Below are 22,380 nucleotides of genomic sequence, written 5' to 3'. Positions count from 1 at the left end.
GATATGCTGGAGTTGTCAAGTTGAATTTTTGGGCTCAGGCTAGATAATTAAAGAAAGTCTATCTACTGTACTTGTAATATCTGCTAGAACAAAAATGGATTCTTGTTGACATATTCTTCATCATGTTATAAGTTCCCAGGAGGCTGGTGTTGACATTGCCCATTATTAGTGGGATTCTCTTTTAGTGTCATTGATTGAAATAGATAAGTGTAATTTAGTGCTACTAAAAGATACTTGCGTTATAACTATATTAAAAATATGTCAAAATTAAATTAGCAGGAAATATTTGAAATGATTAAGTTAGTAGGAACCAGATGAAATGAAGTTGAGTTTCACCATCTGAAAGTGCTAAAAGTAGAAATTACAAATTCCATATCTTCATGTAAAACACAGACAAAAATGTAAACAAAGTAAAATTAGTTGATATTAAGTTTTAATATCTTAGAATTTAAACTCTGTTTCCTGTCCATATCACCAAATTAAAGTTATAATGGAGTAAAGAAATTTTCCGTTCTGGGTATGATGATGCTAAAACCAAAATGCATTGCTCCTTTATACCTGCAATGATAGTTTAGGAAAGCAAGGCTTTATCCACTGTGTAATTAAGACTAGGTGGCAACATCCCACTTGTGCCATGTGTCTTTGTCCAATTTGACTGCACTGTCCTCAAATGTCACCAACCACAACAGACGTTAAATTTGTGCATTTAAGTATTTTTTTGCATTTAAAAGGCCACATAAAGTTCAACATCATCCTAATCTGTAATCCTCCCCTACCATTTCTGAAGGTCTATGTCCGTTTCCAAATAAAGACCCCCTTTAATTTATAACCACTCTTGAAACTTTAAACTTCACACTATTCAAGACATCTCTGCTCACTCATACTTAGCAGCACAGTAGCATAATTCCCATGTTCTACATTGTTACAGAGCACACAGGACACATTACCCTAAGTGGAAATTGACACTTCTTTAGACTGATTCCTTTCATTTTCTCCTGACAAAGTCTGAGCTCTGGTCATGCACCACTTGATGACTGCCATATTTGCAGCCTGACTTCTCTAAAGCTGCTCAGGACAAATATGGCGTTTTAACAAACAATTGCAAAAGTCAAAAACCAGTTTTCTAAAAGTCAGGGAAATTTCACAATTGAGATCTCCCAAAAGATGCCAAATTGGTGCTACAGTGGTGTGTGCTGCAAATTATTCCAAGTGACTGCTGTCTTTACTGGCAAGCATTAGAATGTTACACTGAAAAAGCATTTTATTATTAAATCACATAACAAATGCATAGTTCTTAGCAGTTGCATGTAGAAACACATGATGTATTGTATTGCCCACCAATCAGCTCTAAGCATCACCATATTTGTGACTTTATTTCTTCTTTAATAAACTTATTGTTAAAGATGTCTTGCCTTTCAAGATATCCATCTAGTGATGACAGAAAATAAAAATGTAGACTTATTGTTTATGCTGAAAATGGCAGACATTATTTCATGCAACAAGCAATACAAGAAAACTGAAAGAACATGGTGTGTCTTTTTAGATACCAGACACTTTTGAGGATGTTGCCGTCACTTTCTCAAAAGATGAGTGGAAGTTGTTAAGAAAAGAAGATAAGGAACTTCACAGGGAGGTGATGGTACAGAACTTTGAAACTATGACTTCATTAGGTAAGTGCGGTCCAGCTTAAGATGTGAGGTCCTCATTCTAAAATTAGATTCATATGTGTACTATTAAAATCATGTGACAGGATAATTTAGAAATGCAAAATTTGTAGTTGATTGGAGGTGAGGCATCTCTGTCCACTATCATTTCAAATGGTTCGGACATAAAAACTGCAGTTCTAACCCTGTATGATTTCAGGTAAACCTTCATTTTCTCTTGTTTAATCGGTATGTCTGTCATGCATAAAAGCCTTTTGATGATCTCTTCTTTACCCTTCATTCACTTTGTTCTTCCAGGGTTATTCTGTTTATTCACTACTTTTTTAATGAAGTGGTATTCCCTTTCACCTTTTCAGCTCATATTCTATACTTATGCTAGTTTGATCCAGCTGCTTTTGCGTGAAGCAAGGACCACTTCATAACTTTTTTTTATGGTAATATTCCCAAATCCTACCCTCTGGGAAAACTTCCCATATTGTCCCTCTGCACAATGGAGGCAACTCCTTAGAGCTGACCAACTATTGTCCTATAGCCATACTATCACCCTTATCAAAAATTCTAGAAAGAGTTGTCCACTTGCAACTAATGCAACATCTACAAGAAAATAAACTACTGTCCAACTCCCAACATGGCTTCAGACCCTCCCACAGCACAACCACTGCCCTTCTATCCTATACCAATACAGTCAACCACTTTAGAAACCAAGGTCTTTTCGTATCTTCCATCTTCCTCGACTTATCAAAAGCCTTTGACATGGTTAATCACAATCTGCTCCTTAATACTCTATCTAGTCTCAATATTTGCTCCTCCACCATACTCTGGTTCAATAGCTATCTATCAGAACGCCAACAAGCTGTTCTCTGGCAAGAAAAGCTGTCCCCCCTTTTACCAGTTTCCATAGGAGTCCCCCAGGGATCCATCCTTGGCCCACTGCTGTTCTCCCTCTTCACTAACGACATCTCCTCTTCACTGCCCACTGCTGCAGTAGTTCAATATGCTGATGACACCACCATAATATGTGCTGCCCCCAGCATAAAGGAACTACACACCCTCACCCAATTCAACTTTACTCAAGCAGAATCTTGGTTTACTAAAATACAACTTCTTCTCAATCCAAAGAAAACCAAAGAAATCCTATTCACCCCTGGCAGCTCATCCAATTCAAACTATAGCCTCACAATAAACTCAAGAAATAATATTCAAATCACACCAACCAACCACACCAAACTACTAGGTGTACAGATTGATAATCACCTAAAATTTGATATCCATATAGCACAAACCATCAAAAAGGTAAACCAAAAACTGGGTTTCCTCTATAGAAATAAAAAGTTCATGATTAACCAGACCAAAGCCACTATTGCAAGAAGCCACCTCATCTCCATCCTTCTTTATGCTTCCCCTATCTTAACTAACCTTCACCAGACTGAACTTCACAAAATGGAATCATGCTACAACAAAATTGTCAAATTTGCGACAAACTCCTCAAATAGATCCCATCACTGTCTTTCCCTAATGCAACTCAAGTGGCTGGAACTTCCTCAGCTGCTAAGACTTAATCAAGCCACAATTGCACATAAACTCCACTACTACCCTGAAAAAACACCTGCCCTACAACAGCTAATCCAGCCCTACACCACCACTAGAGCCCTAAGATCTAGTAACAAAAATCTCATTCAAGTAATAAGACATAAAAATGAAGCAGGTAAATCTCTCTTTGCCTGCACAACAGCACAAACCTGGAACTCACTCCCAAACATTATAACTAGCACTACTTTTAGCACCCATTTCAAACACCTCTTGAAATTCTATTATTCTAATAGTTGTCTCTGCTCTTGCTACACACCAGGGTAGCAATAACTATGATCAGTTGCAAGAATTCTGCTACACTATAACATTTCCCTTACTTAGCTCTACTGATATCCTTGCATATTCATCAAAACATATCACCAATCTAACAGCAGTAAAAAAAACAACACTGGTTCTGTTCTGTACTATATTCCTTACCTGATAAATGCTCTAATCTGTATCTGAGAATAATATAATACCTAACAGAGGTCCTCTTACTCTCATCCTACCTATACGTATATTTTAGTTATGCCACTATGGGCATTTATTTACTTCTCAGTTATACTAAAGCATAAATGTATTGTGACTGTAAATTTTTTAATGTTTTTGTGAATGTGAAGGAATTAAAAAAAAATATATATTATTAATGTTTTTGTGAATGTGAAATGGAAAAAAAAATGTAATGTTCCTCTGTCCTACTTTAAATTTCATTAATTGCTTTGTATTGTATTAATCTATTATTGTAACATGGAGCTTTTCTCCCCGGGCCTCCGCTGAAAATGGACCTGTGTCCACTCGGACCCTCCCGGTTAACAAAAATAAAATAAAATAAAATAAATAAAATAAAATTCTTTTTCTGTACCCTATGGACTACATGCAATGATCAATCAGTACCTCTTCATGGAATGTAGTCTGTTAATTTGGGGTTTTGATGTAATGCTTATTGGGACATTGTAGCCTGTTTAAACATATTTGTTAAATTCCCCACATAGTGAATGTTTGGCTTCATTAAATGAGTTGCCCAGAATAAAATAATATGATTGCGCAGAACCTAGGAGTGAAACTCAGATCTAAAAGATGCAGCACACTTACAACCTTTTATATAAAAAAAACCCTCTCTACTATCATGTGTATATATCTACACTATTTTGAGCTCATTTTCTTAAATCAGTAGGTGGTGTTTCTGTGTAAAAATATAAAGTTACAACCCTAAGTCTACCCTGCTAAGGGTGTTCCTGATTCGGACTATAGTATGCTACTAATCCGCTTGCTGTTTTGCCATATTGCACCTGTACAAAAGTGTACTTTGTTTATTTGCTGCCAGTGGCGTAACTACGTTAGAAGCGCCCTGAGGCAAACTTTTCCTAGGTGCCCAAACACACCCCCCCCCCGGGAACCCAAGCCATCGAGATGACCGAAGCCAAAGAAATCACATATAGTAGCACAAAAAATGCTTTATAACTTCCTACTAATAGTTGCATTAAAGACTTGTTTTATATCTTAATATTGTATGAAATAACTGAAGCAACTTAAGGTCAACATGTTTTTCTTTTACTGAAGATTTAATTTTAATTGGTGGACCACCAGGGTGGCTTGCTTTTAAATTTATTATATTTTGGTCTATATGGGTCTGACAATTCTATACATCTATATGTGTTTGTCTAATTATAAAACTACTTTGTGAATGTGATGTTATACATGCAATATGAAATTTGTATATACTATATTTTTATCCTATCCTAAATTCTGTACTATATTGAGTGTTTTTTTAATGTTCATAATCAATACTGTAGACTGAATACTGCTGTTCATATTCAAAACAATATAATTGTACTGTCTTTTGGAGCTTTTCTCCACTAAAACGGGCTCCTAGCCCCATCAGACTTTCCCAGTTAACAAATGTAATTAATTAAGTAATTAATTAATAAATAAGTGAATTTTGAGACTTCATCATATAGTTTTATATATATGCACCAAGTCATAATACAGAATGGTTGGATTCTAAAACAAACTATCCTGGACCAGTATCTCAAGCTATAAAGTCGAATGTTAAAATAATCTAACGTTCATAATCGCGAATTTGACGTGTCTAAAATATGTCAAATTCGCGGTTATGAAGTTGCGCTATGTAATGTCCGGGTTTGTGTTTTGTTGGTGCGTGGTGCCGTGTTTGGATGTAGGTGTTATGTCAGGTAAGTGAGTGTTTTGTAAGGGTTTTGAGTGGGAGTTAGGGTGTGTGTGAGGGATTGGAGAATGTGTGTGTGTGAGTGAGCTTTTGTGTTGTGTTTGTGCGATCTCGGAGTTAGTATATATATAAGTAGGGGGCAGCCCACATGGGTGCAGGGGCTTGCCCCCTGCTTATGTGTGTGTGAGTTGTGTATGTGTGTTTTTTTTGTTTATGTTGTGATGTGGTTGTTGTGTTGTATGTTTAGTGTAGTGTGTGCAGTGTTTTCAGTTATGTGGTTTCGCGGTTTTTGTTTGTCAGTGTTTTGTGGATTCGGTTTTATAGTCTCGAGATACTGAAATTCGATATTTCAGCATTTCGAGGTTATAAAGTGAATCCATATATATATATATATATATATATATATATATATATATATATATATATATATATATATATATATGTAATGCAGTAAAACCAAACAAAATACCCAGTGGTGCCTTCCAGATGGCTAGGTGCACTCAGTTCAGCACAAGGAATACAATAACTCTCACACACAAACTTGGCAACTACACAAAACAATGACTCTGTGACAATAATAAAATACCACATCCGGAATGCCATTATACAATGTTGAGTTGACAGCCATAAAGCATAAAATGTAATAAATGTATTAAACAATAACTATGTGCAAATAATACATAACTACATATTGAATGGTACAAAGTGGAAATTCACCAGAAGCGGGGACCAATTAAAAAACATTTAAAAAAATATTCTAGACCATCCTGAGAGGAGTACATGTGTACTCCTTGTCATTGTTGAGTGACTCACTATGGCAGTGAGACTATTATGCTAACTTGCAGCTACAAACTCTGGTGCTGCTTGGCTTCTGAGGAGTGTGGTTACCTATCACACACCAGTATGAGCAGATTCTGTCACTGAAAAGCTTTGCGGGGAAACTCAGTAAATTACTTATGCTTCTGTTATATTTACAGCACATCTATTGTTAACTTACTTGCTTAGTCAAATTAATTCCTGTCTTGAAGCTCTTCTCTTGTTTTGAATAGCTGTTCCATTTCATTGAATTATATTTCAGTGTTTGTAAGGTATGCATATGACAGATTACAAAACATTGGTAATAATAATCTTCCTTCATCAGCTAGCACTTAACAGAACTGTTCCCGTTTGCTTTTTAAATCAGTCAAATCACATTTGATAAAAAAGAGACATCATTCAGTCAACAACAGTAACAGAATTACCTTGGTTGGGTTTAACACCTTCTGGAACTGGATACAACTGCTGGCCACTGATGTAATGTTTTCTCTCAGTCATCCAGAGATCTCGGTTTCAACTTTTGTTAACTGTAGCAGTAACACGTCTCTCGCGCCTACATTTGTTTCCCCTTGTGTGTAAATAAACCAAATGCAAGAGGGATATCACTCTGCAGAGCATGAGTTCCCTCCTAAACCTCATAATCCAGCCAAAAGAAACTAAGCCAGCGACCGTCCGACCATGTCTGAAACCCCGATCGCTCTACACGACGCCCGTGCAACGAAATTCCCGCGAGAGCTGAGAGAGAGCTCTCAGCTCACTCCTCATTGGCCCTGACTGCAAGGGAAGCAGTTTGGAGCTCCTCTGTTCTGTGCAGTAGTTGACCGCACAGATGTCTGGGTATCCTACAGCACAGGTCGCTGGGTACCCGTTTCTTTGCATTCGGACTGCCGATAAAGGCAGTCTGAATGAAATTTTTGTTTCACGGATTTCTTTTCTTGTTTTTTTTTTCTAGGTGGGAGGGCTGCAGACTGGGATTCTTACCACCGAACGATGGACATTTACTAAATAAGCAAAGTACAATCCGTGACAACATCTGTCGGCCCAAAGCGCCCCCTGCTGCTTGGCGCCCTGAGGCAATTGCCTCACTTCGCCTCTTGTAGTTACGCCCCTGTTTGCTGCTAAGGAACAGACTCCCCTGACAACTCTTCTACCTGCCCCCAAAATTGGTCCATTTATTCCACTGTTGCAAAAGCCAGGGTTTTATGAACAAGCACAAGCCTTTTGCGTTTGAATAACCCCATTAACTTATCTGCTGCCAATGAGAGTTGATTGGTAGGGAGCAAGCCAGCTTTGCTGGCCCTGTGGGGCAGCCTACCCTCTCCCTTGGTTCAGCACTCCCCCATCCATGTAATGGATTTTCTGAGCAATGCTATAGGTGCTGTCTGTAGGAAGCATGCTTTCACATGCCAAATTCCCCTTGGCTCACAGTATGGCTAGTGCACTGCAGTCAGGGCTTTATCTAGGAACACCATGGAGTGCTTACCAAAATAAGCATCTTGAGGTAGGACACCTTTCTTTGGATTCCTATTACATGATCGAAGACGCATTCTGTCAAATGCGTCTTGAGCAAACATTAAATGAATGAAAAGGCAAAATAGCGAAGTGGCTTTTAAGCAAGTTCTTTCTCTGGGAAAGAATTCTCTTGGCCACTTCAGTTACTATGCCATTTTTGGCACTGTAGTGCAATCTCAGAGTTGGTATATTTAAGTAGGTGGGCGGAGCACAGCCCCCCCACTTTATGTAATGTTTTAAAGTTTTTTTTTTTTTTTTTTGTTTGGAACAGCGAATTTTTTCCCTTGGAAAAAAATTGCTGTTCTGAGGTTTCGACATTGTAAGCTTTCGCTTACATGGGGTCAATTAATCATCGTTCGCTTTTTTAAGCGTTCGATGATGTAATATAGACCTGCTTTCTTTACCCCCATTTCCTTGGTAACAGAGCTGCCTATACCAAAAATTGTTTCATCCAGGTAAACTTTGATGGGATATTTATTCTTGCCCACAATTACATTAAAAGGAAAGGATAACGTTGAATGCTCTTGAAATAAGTAAAATAAGTAAATAAACTAATAAAAATATTGTAAATGAGTTGAAAACACTGAAATTCTTTGCCAGCAATATTAGTTTTAGAGAGAGTGCTTGTGTTAAAGAGAAAATAAGGTAAGTTCCAATAACAGAAAACTGCCTTATTTGAAAGACTTGTAGTTAGGTGTAGGTAAAAGTAAGAATTCCATGTAAGTCATGTTATTGCCTTATAATATAGATTACTTTTCATTTATCAATGCATACATACTTGATCTTAGATTTTTTTAGAGCAAACTGTTCATAGGTTCATATGTATGTACTTGGCTATCGGCCCAAGGGCCCAAGTAAGCCTAGCCAACAAGGTTCCCTGGCATACACCACCCAAGAAAGTTATTTTCCTTTGCCACTGTCCAGCAGAGACACAGAAGTGATCTCCGGGTGTATTTCCTTTCCCATCCACTCATCAACATTTTTCTTGAAGAGTGCTAACGAGGAACTTTGCTTGATATAGATGGGTAGCTTGTTCCAGAGTATGGGAAGTCTCTGGGATAGGAATCTATGCCTCCAGCATGTCCTGTTTATTGTGGTGACAAGGTTTAGGTCCTTAGAGCGTGTAGCTTGATGGGATTACGATTTCTTTAGGTGTAGCATGTCCAACAGCTCTGGGTTTGACATAGCTTTATATCTTAGGCAGAGTTCACCTCGGAGTAGGCGATATGCTACTCAGTAAAGCTGGAGTTTTTTGAGACGGTCAGTTTAGGGCATCTGTTTGAGGCCAGTAATCCTCTTTGTGAGCTACTTTTGTGACCTTTCCAGCTGCTGCAGATGTCTTGTGAGGTACATTCCAAAAGGGGTGTTGCACTCTATAATAGGTCTAATGCGTGTCGAGTAGAGGGGAACAATGACTTCTTTTTTTCTGGATGACAACCCTTTTGTGATGAGATGTGCCATGTAGAAGGTCTTCCTGACTACTGTGGCAATGTGATTATCAAAGGAGAGACTACTGTCCACCTGGGTCCCAAGGTCTCTTATCACACATTTGGTGTTAAGTAGACAGTTTCCTATGTGGTAGTTCATGGGTACAGAGTTTTTACCAAAGGGGATGACAATGCACTTTTTGGCATTGAGCTTGAGGCCATGGCTCTGACACCAGGCATCTGTCTCAGTGAGGCCCTTCTGTAGGAAGTCCACATCATTTGGGGACTCGACTATGGCTCCTAGTTTACAGTCATCTGCGAACTTTGTTAGCCAGAGGTCTTCTGTATTAGCCTGTACTTCAGAGAAGTAAATACCAAACAGGAGAGGTCCCAGGACTGAACCCTGTGGTACACTTGTTTGAAGTCAGATTTGGAGTCTGCAACTTTTACAATGTGGGTTCTGTCAGTGAGCCAGTTGGCAACCCATCTTGTGACGTAGGGATTTATACCTAGTTTAGTAAGTTTAGCTATAATTCCAGAATGGTAGATGGCGTTGAAAGCCTTGGCTAGGTCAAGATAGGCTGTGTGAACCACCTTACCCTTGTCTACGGCTTTGGTGACTGCTTCAAAGAAGTCAGTCAGTTTCAGGAGGCATGATCTGCCTTTCACAAACCCGAACTGGGTGGGGTCCAGAGTTTGGAGGTTACCAATGTCTTTGTTTATGAGTTTCATGATGATATGTTCCATGGCCTTGCAGACCAGGCTCATCAGGCTAATAGAGCGATAGTTCTCAGGATCAGTGGTGGCTCCCTCTTTGTGGAGTGGGATAACTGTTGCTGTGTGCCATTCAGTGGGCACAAAGCCTGATGTGAAGCTATGATTGAATATGGTGCTTAGGTGGGGAGCCAGTTCGTTCTGAAGTTCATGTAAAATGCAGCTTGGGATGTTGTCCGGTCCCATGGATGCTGTGTTTTTGGCTTTAGAGAGTGCATCTTTTACCTGCATAGTTGTGATTACAGGCACTCTGCATTCTTCCTGTATAGAGATAGGCCCTTTAGGGGGTGAGAGGGGGGTAAAGTTAGCACTGAACCTGTTTGCCAGAATGTTGGCAATATCAGTTGGTTCTGTAATTTTCATGCCGTTGTGCTGTAACTCAGAGCAGATCTGGGTGTAGCCATCGAGATTCTTGACATAGCTGTAGAATGCTTTGTGGTTGTCCTTAGAATCAGTGGCGATTTTTTTTCATAGCTAGCTTTAGAGGATCTTATAAGGGATCTTAGCTTCTTACTGGGGCTGACCAGTGAGCTCTTCCACTCATGGGATTTTACTCTCTTTTGCAACAGTTTCTTCCTTCTGTTGTACAGTTTGTTTATGACAGGGGACCACCAGATTGATTTCCTTTTTTTGGAGGATAGCGTCTTGGTTCTGTTTGGGATAGCATGATCCATGCACTTATGTAAGTGCTTAAAGAGTGCATTTGTGTAAGATTCAGCAGTCATAACTGTATTGTCTATCTGCATTGGTGTCATGAAGTTCACCACTTCTGTCTTAAGAAGCATGAAGTTGGCTTTGGAGAACTTTTTGACCATGGTTTCCTTAATGGAGGGTGGGGGCGGGATGTGGATATCAAGGGTGATTAGCTTATGGTCGGATCGGACCAATGAGGAGTTGACTTCAGGTGTGGAACACCGGTCACTCAAGCTGGTAATGACTAGGTCTAGGATATTGTTGTTCCTGGTGGGGGTGTGGATAAGTTGATCCAGGGCATTGGAATTTATGAATTCCAGAAAGCGTTAAGTGAAGGAGTTGGTACATGAGTAGTTTTCCAAGTTAATGGTGGGGTAGTTCAAATCACCCATTATTAGGGTGTTTGGTTGAGCCCTAATATTTTCCAGTATATCAAGAAAAGAGGAGTGGGAATCCTGGGGCATGGTGGGGGATCTGTAGCAAGCTACAATTTGGATTGCAGTTTTGCCCAGAGTTAGTTGCACTTGCATAACCTCGGATGCATTATGCTGAGCAACTAGACTGGAGGTGTGGATATACTTAATGAATATGGACACACCTCCGCCTTGGGTGTTCTGGTCCAGGTTACATGGCCGAAAAGTGTGGTACGAGTTATAGCCTGATAGTGCAGGGGTACTCTCTGGAGCCTTGAACCAAATCGCAGTCACTGCACAGATATCGATGTTCTCCATTTTAAGGAGTGCCACAAGTGAGTGCATTTTGAGATTTAGACTTCTAGCATTGAGTAGCATTACCGTCAGTTTTTGCTTGCCTGTTCCTGTTACCGTTTTAAATTTGTCAATTTAACCTTGCCTAAAAAAGGCACTATAGGGGCGGCAAGGACCTTAGCCAGTATCCAGAATCCCAGGGGTGACATCTCTGGCAAAGCATCATGGTTTGTTGACCATGTCATCCCAGGCAGACAGATACTGGTTCCCCTTAGAATGACACCAGAAGCTTAAATTGTTGAAGTCAATCATTTTGTCCTTGTACTGCGGTATAATTCTGGGTGATGGCAGAATGCTACTCAGAGCTAGGGTCATACCTGCCTGGGCTACAAGATCGGAGAGCTCTTCCATGTCTCTTTTCATGTAGTCCAGGGAGGTACGTCTCCAGTCATTCACACCAACATGGACAATGACAGAGTCATATTTGTACTTGTTGTGGAGTGACCTGAGTGTGTGGGTTATGTGGCGGATCCTGGCACCTGACAGGCAGCTGACAGTAACCTTCTTCTTGTTTAGCCTAGTGAGTGGGGCGTGTTTGGTACATTGTTTTGCCTTATGGGCTGTGGTTGAGTGGCACACTAAGTCTGTGGGCTATGTGTCATTTGGGTTGTGTTTGGGGGTGGAGGTTACTTGCATTTCTGCTTTGGAGCTCTGTGTTGCTTGAGCAGATTATTATTGAGAGCTTCTGCAAATGTTTTTGTGTTTCTATGTGTGGATTTTTAGTGGTGTAGATCTAGTGCGACTATGTGATGTGTGTGGTGTGGTGCAAGTGTTTACCTTCTCCTCTTGACTGTCAAGTTCAGTCTCGGTTGGATAGAGCTTTACCCCCAGTTTGGCTAGATAAGTGCATCTCTCACAGGTTGTAGTGTTGGGTGGTAGGAGGAGAGGCTTGTCTGTGTACATTAGGCAATTGCTACATTGGCCCAAGATGCCCAGATTCATCAGATAGACAGGGAAGAACACTGGGAGCTGACCCTTGGACATGCCTGAATAAAAAACTATTTCCTCTAGTTAAGTGAAGAAATTGAGTACAAGAGCTGTTTTTCTCTAAGCAAGTGAGGAAAGTAAGTACAAAAACTGCTTTCCATTAGGTAATGAGGAAGGTTGAGTGCTGTCGTAATTTGTAGCTTATTTAGTGTTTACAACAAGTTTTGAACAAGTGCTGAGCACAAATAAGCAAATTTAAGTGCTAAAACTAAGAATCTGAATCTGGACTAGACTAGTTACAGGAAAGAAACATGTGCAAATGTCGGCTTTTAAATCAGAAAGTTGAGAGAGATGGAAAAACTGCCCAAATGGCCAATAAACTACAATTTCTGGGCCAGAAACCACTCCTGTTGTGATAGGCTACCTAGTGCTTACCACTCCCACTGATAAGCTAGAAGCCTTCCCTCCAACACAGAAAGTCTTGGGGGCCTCAGAAGCTTACATACAGATCTGGACTGCACTAGTTACAGGAAAGGTAGGAAACAGGCTTAGAGTTTTTTTTTTTTTTTTTTTTACAGAAAAGCAGCTAAAATAGCACTAAAAACAATTCAAGTGCAGTTCAAGCTAGCACACTTCAGTGTGTAGCAGTATTAAAGCAAATACAGTTTAAATAAATGCAATTTATTGAAAATGTATTCTGAACTGAATTCAATTATTGTTTTATTCAACTCCGAACAGTTAAAAAGTGCTAAAAATTTTTTTTTTAGTAAAGTGGAAAGGGAGAAAGGAGGAGCAGAAGATAATTCAAGCTTAACAAACTAAGTGGGTTGGCCTTCTCAAATGTTCTCTCTGTAATAGTTAAAATGAGCTAATGACACTAGACTGAGGAGAGTGTTCCAGACAAAATTTACAGTAGGGTCAGGCAACTGCAAAGTCACCAAGTATAAGAACAAGATACCAACAGGGAGGGTGGGTGGGAATACAGCACCAATATAAATAATAAGCAAATATATAAATACAGTACAGTACAAATTAAGTTGCAAAAAGTGTACTTATCAGTTTGGAATAGATTCCAACTCTGCTCACAGCCAGGAGATCTATCAGCTTTGCACCAATTCACAGAAATGCAGTCTGTACTGGAATTACAACAGAGAAAATACACCGTACACCTCAGGCAATGACTAACAGCTAGGATGTGGGCTGGCTCAACAACCCACTTCCTGAAACTAGCTTCTGAGATACTCTGAGAAAAAAAAACATAGTGGAAACAACAAAGGACAGAAACAATGTAGCTACTGTATAAATAATAAGCAAATATATAAATACAGTAAGGGGCAAATTAAGTTGCAAAAAGTGTACTTATCAGTTTGGAATAGATTCCAACTCTGCTCACAGCCAGATCATCTATCAACTTTGCACCAATTCACAGAAATGTTTTTTAAAGATGTTCTGGCTAATTTATCGTTTTTCTTTTTGTCCACTTAATCTCCACATTAATTGTTGTGTTCATGACATCCCATCCATTTTGTTTTGTCATTCCCTCCTCACCAACCTTTTTTTTCATCCATATTTCCATGTGAACTCCCCTTCCCACATAGCCACATGCTTAGCTACTAAGGTCTCTAAATGTCCTCTGCACTTGTATACACATGTATTATCGTTTCTTCTCCCAAAAGTTAGCCTCCTCTTAGCTTCTGCCTGGTCTGTCCTGACTTCCTTCAATTACATTTCCTCTCCCTTAGTTTCAGTAAACAGGATCCCTATTTTTTAACGCATTGCCCCTCTCTGTCTGTTTTGCCTTCTTCCCGATAACTGCATATTGCAACTTCATATTTCTGCTTTACCCAACATTCTTTTAAACTCCCTTGGTATTGATAAGTCTGTTTTCTGCAGTGGCTAGCACTGATGGTGTTTACTTACTCTATAGAGTTTCTTTGGTAAATATTTTGTTATATTATGTATGTCTGTACTGTCTTCAAAATGTATGACGATAAATGGGAGTAGAGTGTCTTATTTTTATTCTATCATTTTGTAGAGCTTTTGTCTTTAGTCTTTCAGTGAAAATGGCCTTGTTGAGTTAGACATCTCAAGCAGTAAAACAAACTAAAATAATATAACTACACCTTTTATTTCCATGAGCAGGATACAAAATCCTTCCAGAGACATTATTACTACTATTAAAAGATGATGATGACCTGCAAAAAGGTGACCTGGAGAGGAAGCATACCACAGAACACAAGGATAACATTAAAGATAACTTACAGAGTAAGTGTACTGCTTTTTATGTCACTTGTTTGCATTTATTTGTTACTGATATTGATATTATGTTAAAAAACAGAGGAGCTAATTAGAAAATTAAATGTTGTGATGCAAAGAAGTAAGGAAATTTAGGTGAATGCAAGTAGCTGTTTTAAGCATTAGCTGGTTTATTATACTGGCAGTTGAGCTGATCTTGGAAGCTGGTGGATGTCTGGAAAATACTTGATCCAGCTACTTTTGCATGAAGCAAGGAACATTTAATAGCTCTTTTATGGTAATAACCCCAATTCTTTTTTACCCTATGGACTACATGTGGTGATCAGTCAGTGCCCCTTCATGGAATGGTGTTTTAATTAGGGTCAACTAATTTTTTGTAACTTTACCTTTTTGAACAGCATTGACACCTACTGATTTAAGTAAAAGAGCTAAAATAGTGTAGATATATACGCGTGATAGTAGAGAGTTTTTTTGTATAAAAGGATGTAAGTGTGTTGCATCTTTCAGATTTGAGTTTCATTCCTAGGTTATGCACGATTAAATTATTTTATTCTGGGCAATTCATTTAATGAAGCCGTATTGCACCTGTCCAAAAGGAATGTTTTGAGTAAATCAGTAGGTTTCAATTCTGTGTAAAAATGTAAAGTTACAACCCTTACTCGACCCTGATTAACAGGCTACATTCCATGAAGGGGTACTGATTGATCATCACATGTAGTCTGTAGGGGTTGGGGGTAAAAAGACTTTTTCTACTAGGCAAAATCTGGTAAAAACTCAGGAGTGTTTTGAATATATGTTCATATTGCTGTCGACTGACTAAACAATCTATGATTTCTGTGGAACTTTTCAGAATATATGGGATCACTAACTAATCAAAATTTCCATTAAGTTCTGCTAGACTGGAGGAAGTCTGGTCATCTGACAATAGTATGAGATCACAGCAGTAACTGATATATTGACAATTATAGAACCTCTCAGTTGAATGTACAAAGGGAGAAATTTGACCATGAAGAGGGAACCGACTTTTTTAATGTGTGCTGATCATGTGTCACCCAATTTAGGCTATTGTTTAAGCAACAACTCATGTTCAGATGTGGTTAATGTGGGGTTTACCCACACCTGGTGTGATCTAATCATCAAGGTGAAGCCCAACAAGTCAGAAAAAGCCAGCTATGGATAAACCTACAATGTTCTTCATTTAGTTCAGTGGTGCAGTTGTCCTGACTACTAGGATTTCCAGCACACTATGTCTGGACATCCAGCCTGACGTCAGATTGAGAACTATTCCCCCTCTAGGCATAGTGGTATGTTTTCCTCTGGGACATCAAGATGCCTTCAGTATAAAATGGTTGTCTACATATGCTGTAGTAGATCTTTCGTGTCACAATTTACATCAAATGCATCACAGTGTTGGATTCCATTACCTGGTATGGTTTGGCCTGCTCTGGTGCAAGTATCTCATTGGAGAACATCCTTTTTTCTCTTTTCTAGAGGTTCTGGTGTAGTTTTTGTATTTAAAATATAGTTCTTGTTTTCTGATATTGGTCATATGTCATGACCTACAAACTGTGTGTATTATCAGTGGTAGACAATCCTCTACAAAGATTTTTAAAATCGTGTATTTTGTAAAAGTCTAGAGCAAGAGGTTTTGGATTGTAGGAACTTCAAGTGATTCAAATCTAAAACCTTTAGAAGGAGGCAATATTTTCTTCAACATTTTTGTTTAGACAGGAAGAAGCTCAAGGCATTCACCCAGTCTGCGATGATGTATGTGGGATTTTCCTAAGCCTCATTCCCCCCAGAAAGCAGCATTTCAGGAAAAAGGCAGAAAGGGTGATGGAATCAGGCATCCAGTGTTTTGGGTTGGCTCAAGATTGTTGACTCCAGCAAGGTACTTTTGCAGCCCCCAGATTATACTTCTGTTCTTTGTGAGGCCTCTGATGAAGCACCTTTGAAGGCCATTGGATTAAAGGAGGCTATTACATCCCATTGGCCTAACAAAGAGGAACTGACCTTCCCAGACATTCATCACCAGATGCAAGTTGCAGGAGCACATTTTTTAGTTTCCAAAAGGGAAATGGGATTTCTTCTTGTGGAAGGACATTTTGGTTCATGAAGTTAGGCACTCCTATGTAGAGGCTAAATCTTCCAGAGCAAAGAGCCCATCAAAAAAGACCAAAAAAGTGAAACAAAGATCACTAGGACCAAGCTCTTGCAGACATTTGGATCCTAGATGGTGAGTGGGTCTTTATCTCTTTCACAGCCCCTGGCCCACCCAGAGCAATGGACCACCATGGCAGGAGTTTTCTTACAAGCTGTAAAAAGCCTGAAGCCAGGCACAGATCCATCTGTGTCTCGAGTCCCCTTAGGAGAAAGAAGAGGGGATACTCTCATCCTAAGGTAGAAACTGAATCCGCAGAGAGTGAAGTTGAAGAACTAGATTTCTTCCTTACGATATGATACTAACAAAGATCACTGTATTTCCTCTGCTTCTCCCATACAGGAACTCTTATTTGGGAAAACTCTTGGTAAAATGAAAGGACACATCAGAGGTGTGAAAGAGGTGCTGGGCCTGGATGCTCCTAAATCTTTGGCTATTCTTTGAGTTTTGGGGATTCTTTTGGATACAGTCCTTGCAGCCTCCAAGGAACCAGGCACTCAGACCCCTGCTTCCAAGAAACCAGACAGATTTTCTAGGGTTCAAGAGCCTTATACATGTATTTATAAGAATCCTTTGGCAGATCCAGTTGTTGTGTTTGGTCTCAGAGAAAGGGTCTAAATTGGTTTCTGTTCTCTGGAAACCCCCCCCCCCCCCAATGATAAGGAAAGCAGGATGCTAAACAGCTTTGAGAAGAAGGTTTATGTAACTGCCACCCTGGCCTTCAGTGTCATTAACTTGGCCAAGATTCAAACAGCACTCTTTCAGCTAATGAGAGAAAAGCTAGGTGAGGAGCCTGATGGAAAAATTGGCACAGTTCACTCCCAGACTCCAGTCAAATGGCAAAACACCCTGTGGACAGTGAAGCTGATGCTGCATCCAAGGTGGCAGGTATAGGTTTTGAAATCAGGAGACATGCCTGGCGTAGGCTACAGTGTCTTTCAGAGGGTTTCACAGTACACCTTCTCAATGTACCTTTAGACAAAAAACTGCTCTTTTGAAGCCCTAGCAAGTTTTTTAGGAAAATGGAGGAAAAGGGAAAGTTATATAAGAAATTATACAGTTTTTACCTCCCACCCCCACCTGCCAAGGTGCAACAGAAACTACCCCTGTAAAACAGGTCCTTGCTATCAGAAACAAGGTAAAGGAAAACCTGTGAAGAGTAAAAAGAGCCATTTCAAGAAAAACTGGCACAAATAAAGTAAGGGAATGTGTGGGAGATCTCATAGGTGTCAGCTCCCAGGGAGCAACCAAAACTATACGGACCTTCTTCACCCCATCCAACATCCCAAACTCCCACCCCTGCCTTCATATCCACACAACCCAAAACATGCAGGAAGACTTTCAAGGTGCATCCAAAAATGGAAGACAGTCACACAGGACAGGTGGATCCTACAGATTATTTCCAAGTGTTATAAATCAGAATTTGCAAAAAAAAAAAAAAAAAAAAATGCAAAGATGACAGGGATTCTTTGTGTGTAGAAAACACTCCACTTCTAAATCAGTAAAAAATGCTCAGAAACCAAAAAACACACACAAAGACTCGAAAAACGGTCACCATCCACTCTTTACTGTGCTTCTTACTACTTCGGCATAAAGCCTTCCAGGGAATAATCACAAGGATACTGCTTAGTTAAATACAAATCACTAAAACAATTAGCCAATTAATGAGTCATGGTGATGTAAATGCATTAAAACCAAACAGCTGAATGAAACAATTAATTCTAAGTTACTGCTAGCTAATATTTAGTAATAATACAGGTATATAGGTAACCTCACGAAAACCCAGCAAAATGTGATAGAAAATTAATAAAATAACATTTAAAATATAATGCTTATAACCAAAAAATACATTTCAATTAATACTGTTATTTTATACATACAAATCCAATTCCATATTAAGACCATCAGGCCATAAGATTCCATAATTAATAATGTATCTACTCTCCATTCTAAGAAGAGTGATCACATGATCAACACCTTGTATTACATATGGCTTATTTCATACAGTAAAAAAAATAGATCACTAGTATTTCCATTATGAGCAGAATGAAAATGCTGGGCTATAGGGTTATTAAGCCTCATATTCATAACATCACCTAAGTGTTCCATAATCCTTCTCTTGACCATCCGTCTGGTTTGTCCAATGTACCATTTAATGGCCTGGCAATTGCATCCAATGGCATAAACACCACCACTACTATTGCAATTATAAGACCCTAAGGCTCTAAATTCTTTCCCATTAATCAAACTCCCTGAAATTTACCTAGCCTTGTCACATATCTTACATCTTCCATACCTAAAAGTGCCCACTGTACTTACATTATCAGTGACTTTGCAGATAGCCTTCACATTGAGTAACTCTTTTAAATTGGAAAATCTGCGATATGAAAATATAACCCTACCAGTGAAAAACCTCCCCACCTCGTCATCATGTTGGATGATAGGCCAAAACCTATGTACAAGGGCTTTCAAAGTCTCTGAAAAGGGAGAAAACTTGTTAACAAAAAATATATCTTCCTCAGAAACATTTTTAAAACCTTTATAACCATGACCTTTTTTATGGCCTGATGATCTCAAAGGAATAATATCACTTCTGGCCCTGTCTTCAGCTTTTTTTTCAAAATGTACTTAGTATAACCTCTGCTGGCTAGTTTGGATGCGACTAAGTCAAACTCTCTATCCAAAGTTGTTTTAACATTACCACCAATACGCTTGTATTCTCCAAAAGGTAGAGAATTTAGTAAATGTCCTGGATGCATACTGTCTGCACTTAAGACGTTATTGGCTGCTGTGTCCTTATAAAAAGGTCTAAAAGAGACCTTGCTGTCCTTACCAACAAAAAACTCCAGATCTAAAAATTATATGCTCTCCCTGTGAGTTGTATAAGAAAATGTAATACCACACTGATTCTGATTAACTTCCAACATGAACTGTTCAAATTGACTAATTTCCCCTCTGCATACAAAAAACAAATCATCACTATATCATTTGAAAACTACCACATTCTGAACAAAATATGTATTCATATAAATATATCTGTGCTCAAAAAAAAAAACATGAAAATTATAGCATATGACTGGCCATATGATGCCCTTATTGATATACCTGTTTTTTGTAAAAAAATAAGAATCCTCAAACATGAAAATATTATGAGTCAGTGCAAATTCTAGAAGCTGTAATAAGAAATTAGTTCTAGGTCCTTCCCCCAACAACTTAGTTACAACTTCTAAACCCCACCAATGGAAGATGTTGGTATATAAAGATTTTACATCCACACAATCCCAGAAGTATTCCTTCTTCCATTCCATACCTCCCATAGCATCAGATAGCTCTTCACCATTTTTAATACACGAGGGGACACGATTTAGATGTTCCTTTAACTGTGCATCCAAAAATATCCCCACATTCTGAAGGTACCCCCTCACCCCTGACACTATGGGCCTACCGGGAGGATTCAATAAATCTTTATGTACCTTAGGAATTGCATAAAACCTAGCCATTTTGGGTTGTTTAATATGCAATGTCTTGACATCTTGGGGAAAAAAAAACATAGTCTCTCTCCTTTTTCCAATAAATTTAACAAAGAGCCATTGTAAACATCCAGAAAATTTGTGTGTAACCGTTCATAAACACAATCTTCTTGTAACAAATTCTCCACCATTTGGTTGTATCCAGACCTTGACATAATCACCCAGTTTACCCCCCTTATCAGCCTGTGTAAATGCATAACTATCATTCAAACTGCGTAAATGCCTTAAAGCCTCCTGTTCATTCTTTTCTAAATTATGGGGCTTATAGCTGCCATAAAACTTCCTATATTCTTTCTGTACTTGTTTGCATAAAACCTTTTCAAAAGTTGTTATCGCTGAAGATGTTCTGGGGGGGGGTTAAAGGAATTAACATATGGGACCCTAGGAATTTTAAATTTCCCGTAACCAGTTCTAAATGAAAAACCACCTGTGCCATCATCTACATTATCTTCATATTCGCATTCATCTATAAAAATATCAACTAGTTCATTCTCATGCAATGATAAATTCAGGAGTGTTTCATCATCAACAGAACTGCATGCATCATCATTGGCATGAGATCTACTAAAAAATGCTTTCAGGTACAATTTACGAAAAAAACGCCCTAATTCCAGCATAATGTCAGCCACATTAGGAAAATATGTAGGTACAAATTTTACCCCCCTTCATCAACAATGTACACTGTTGTCAGTTTGTAAATCTGAAAGATTAATCACATTCAAAACATCACCATGACTCACCCTCTTGACCATCATTATACATATTATTTATTACATACCTGTTATTTTCAGAAATATGTGCCACATTTAACAAAGCTGTAACAACTTGAACATCATTGTATTTACGTTGTCCAACATTAAAGTCACTAGTCGTTTTATTTCTTCCTATTCTGCAATCTCTGACCACGTTTACTTCTTACTTGCTGGGGACTGCCATGCTGTATGCTGTTCTGCTGCACTTGTTGTTCACCCCCACGTTTTGTTCACCCCCCCCCCCACGTTTAACTCTTTGAATGATTCCTGCCATTGGTGCTAGTACTTGCCTCCATTGATGAAAATGAACTACGAGATCTTCCAGACACATTTTTTTAAGGTGGACTTGCTTCTACAAGGTTTTCACTGCCATTGGAAGATGAGATTATTTTTATAGTCCTGATTATCTCTTTCCAACTTATTATACTTCCATTCGATGATCAGTCTTTGTGTGTGCTTTTTAGGGATTCCTTGTGTGCCAAAAGGTCAAAGGCATCTGAACGCCCATTCTGGAGAGCTTTCCTGCATTAGGGACTTTAGAGCCAGTACACATAAGAGAACAAAACAAAGGCTTCTACTTAAAAATTTAGTTTGTAGGGAGGAATAAAACTATACACCTTGACTTGCCTCCCCTTTGAGTAAAAGTCTCACCATCAGTCTAGAAGATGAAGAAAGACTGAACTCCCCAGGCTCCTTCATCATGCCCTCATTTATGGAGTTCTGTCACATGATGAAGAAAAGGACTGGCACATAGCTCACAGTGCTTCACCCCTGACAGCTGCAGGATGAAGTTCTTAAACCTCAGACCTGCTTTATGGTCTTTTCCCTGTGGAAATCCTTACGGATGCTCCCAGGTCTGTGTGGGACAGTTCTGACACAGTGGAAGTGAAGCTGGATAAAATTATAGGGGGCATCTGGCAGACTTTGCTCCACCCAGAAATTGGAATATTTGATTGCAGACACCAAAGCTGGATTTGATTGTAAGTGCAGCAGCCATAAACCGGGCTTCCACTGCAAACTATCCATCCACCCATCCATCCATCAGTAAGGAACTTAGGATGAGGTATAGAGCTGGGAAGTGTTTCTTTATAATCTCTGTACTATTCTTGAGGATGCCAAGTTGTCTCACCCATATAGTTTACTTTCAGAAGGATCTCCTTGACTAAATACACCAGGATACCTCTACTTACCAGGCAGCTGTGGGGAGTTTATGAATGTGTGGCAGATGTTTCCTGGTTTCAGCATGCCTTATTGCTTCTGTTACTGTAGCAGCTACCTTAACAAAGAACTGGTTAGCAATATAATGGAAGCGTTGTGATGGAAAAATCACTGTTGAACATTCTAGGG

At 39.1% G+C, this 22,380-nt stretch overlaps 1 protein-coding gene across 2 annotated transcripts in view; it reads left to right on the top strand.

Annotated features, from left to right (window-relative positions):
* LOC122813890 (zinc finger protein 85-like) overlaps window positions 1–22,380 on the top strand; it is a 118,314-nt gene that overhangs the window by 88,958 nt on the left and 6,976 nt on the right. For both annotated transcript variants that reach the window (XM_044086432.1, XM_044086433.1), the window contains 2 exons: window positions 1,544–1,670; window positions 14,477–14,599. In XM_044086432.1, the coding sequence (XP_043942367.1) occupies window positions 1,544–1,670; window positions 14,477–14,599 (250 nt within the window). The remainder of the gene's footprint in view (window positions 1–1,543; window positions 1,671–14,476; window positions 14,600–22,380) is intronic.

The sequence above is a fragment of the Protopterus annectens genome, chromosome 10.part0 (genome assembly GCF_019279795.1).
Source record: "Protopterus annectens isolate FY-2018-M chromosome 10.part0, PAN1.0, whole genome shotgun sequence".
Taxonomy (NCBI): Eukaryota; Metazoa; Chordata; order Ceratodontiformes; family Protopteridae; genus Protopterus; species Protopterus annectens.
This window is presented reverse-complemented; position numbering and strand designations above follow the sequence as displayed.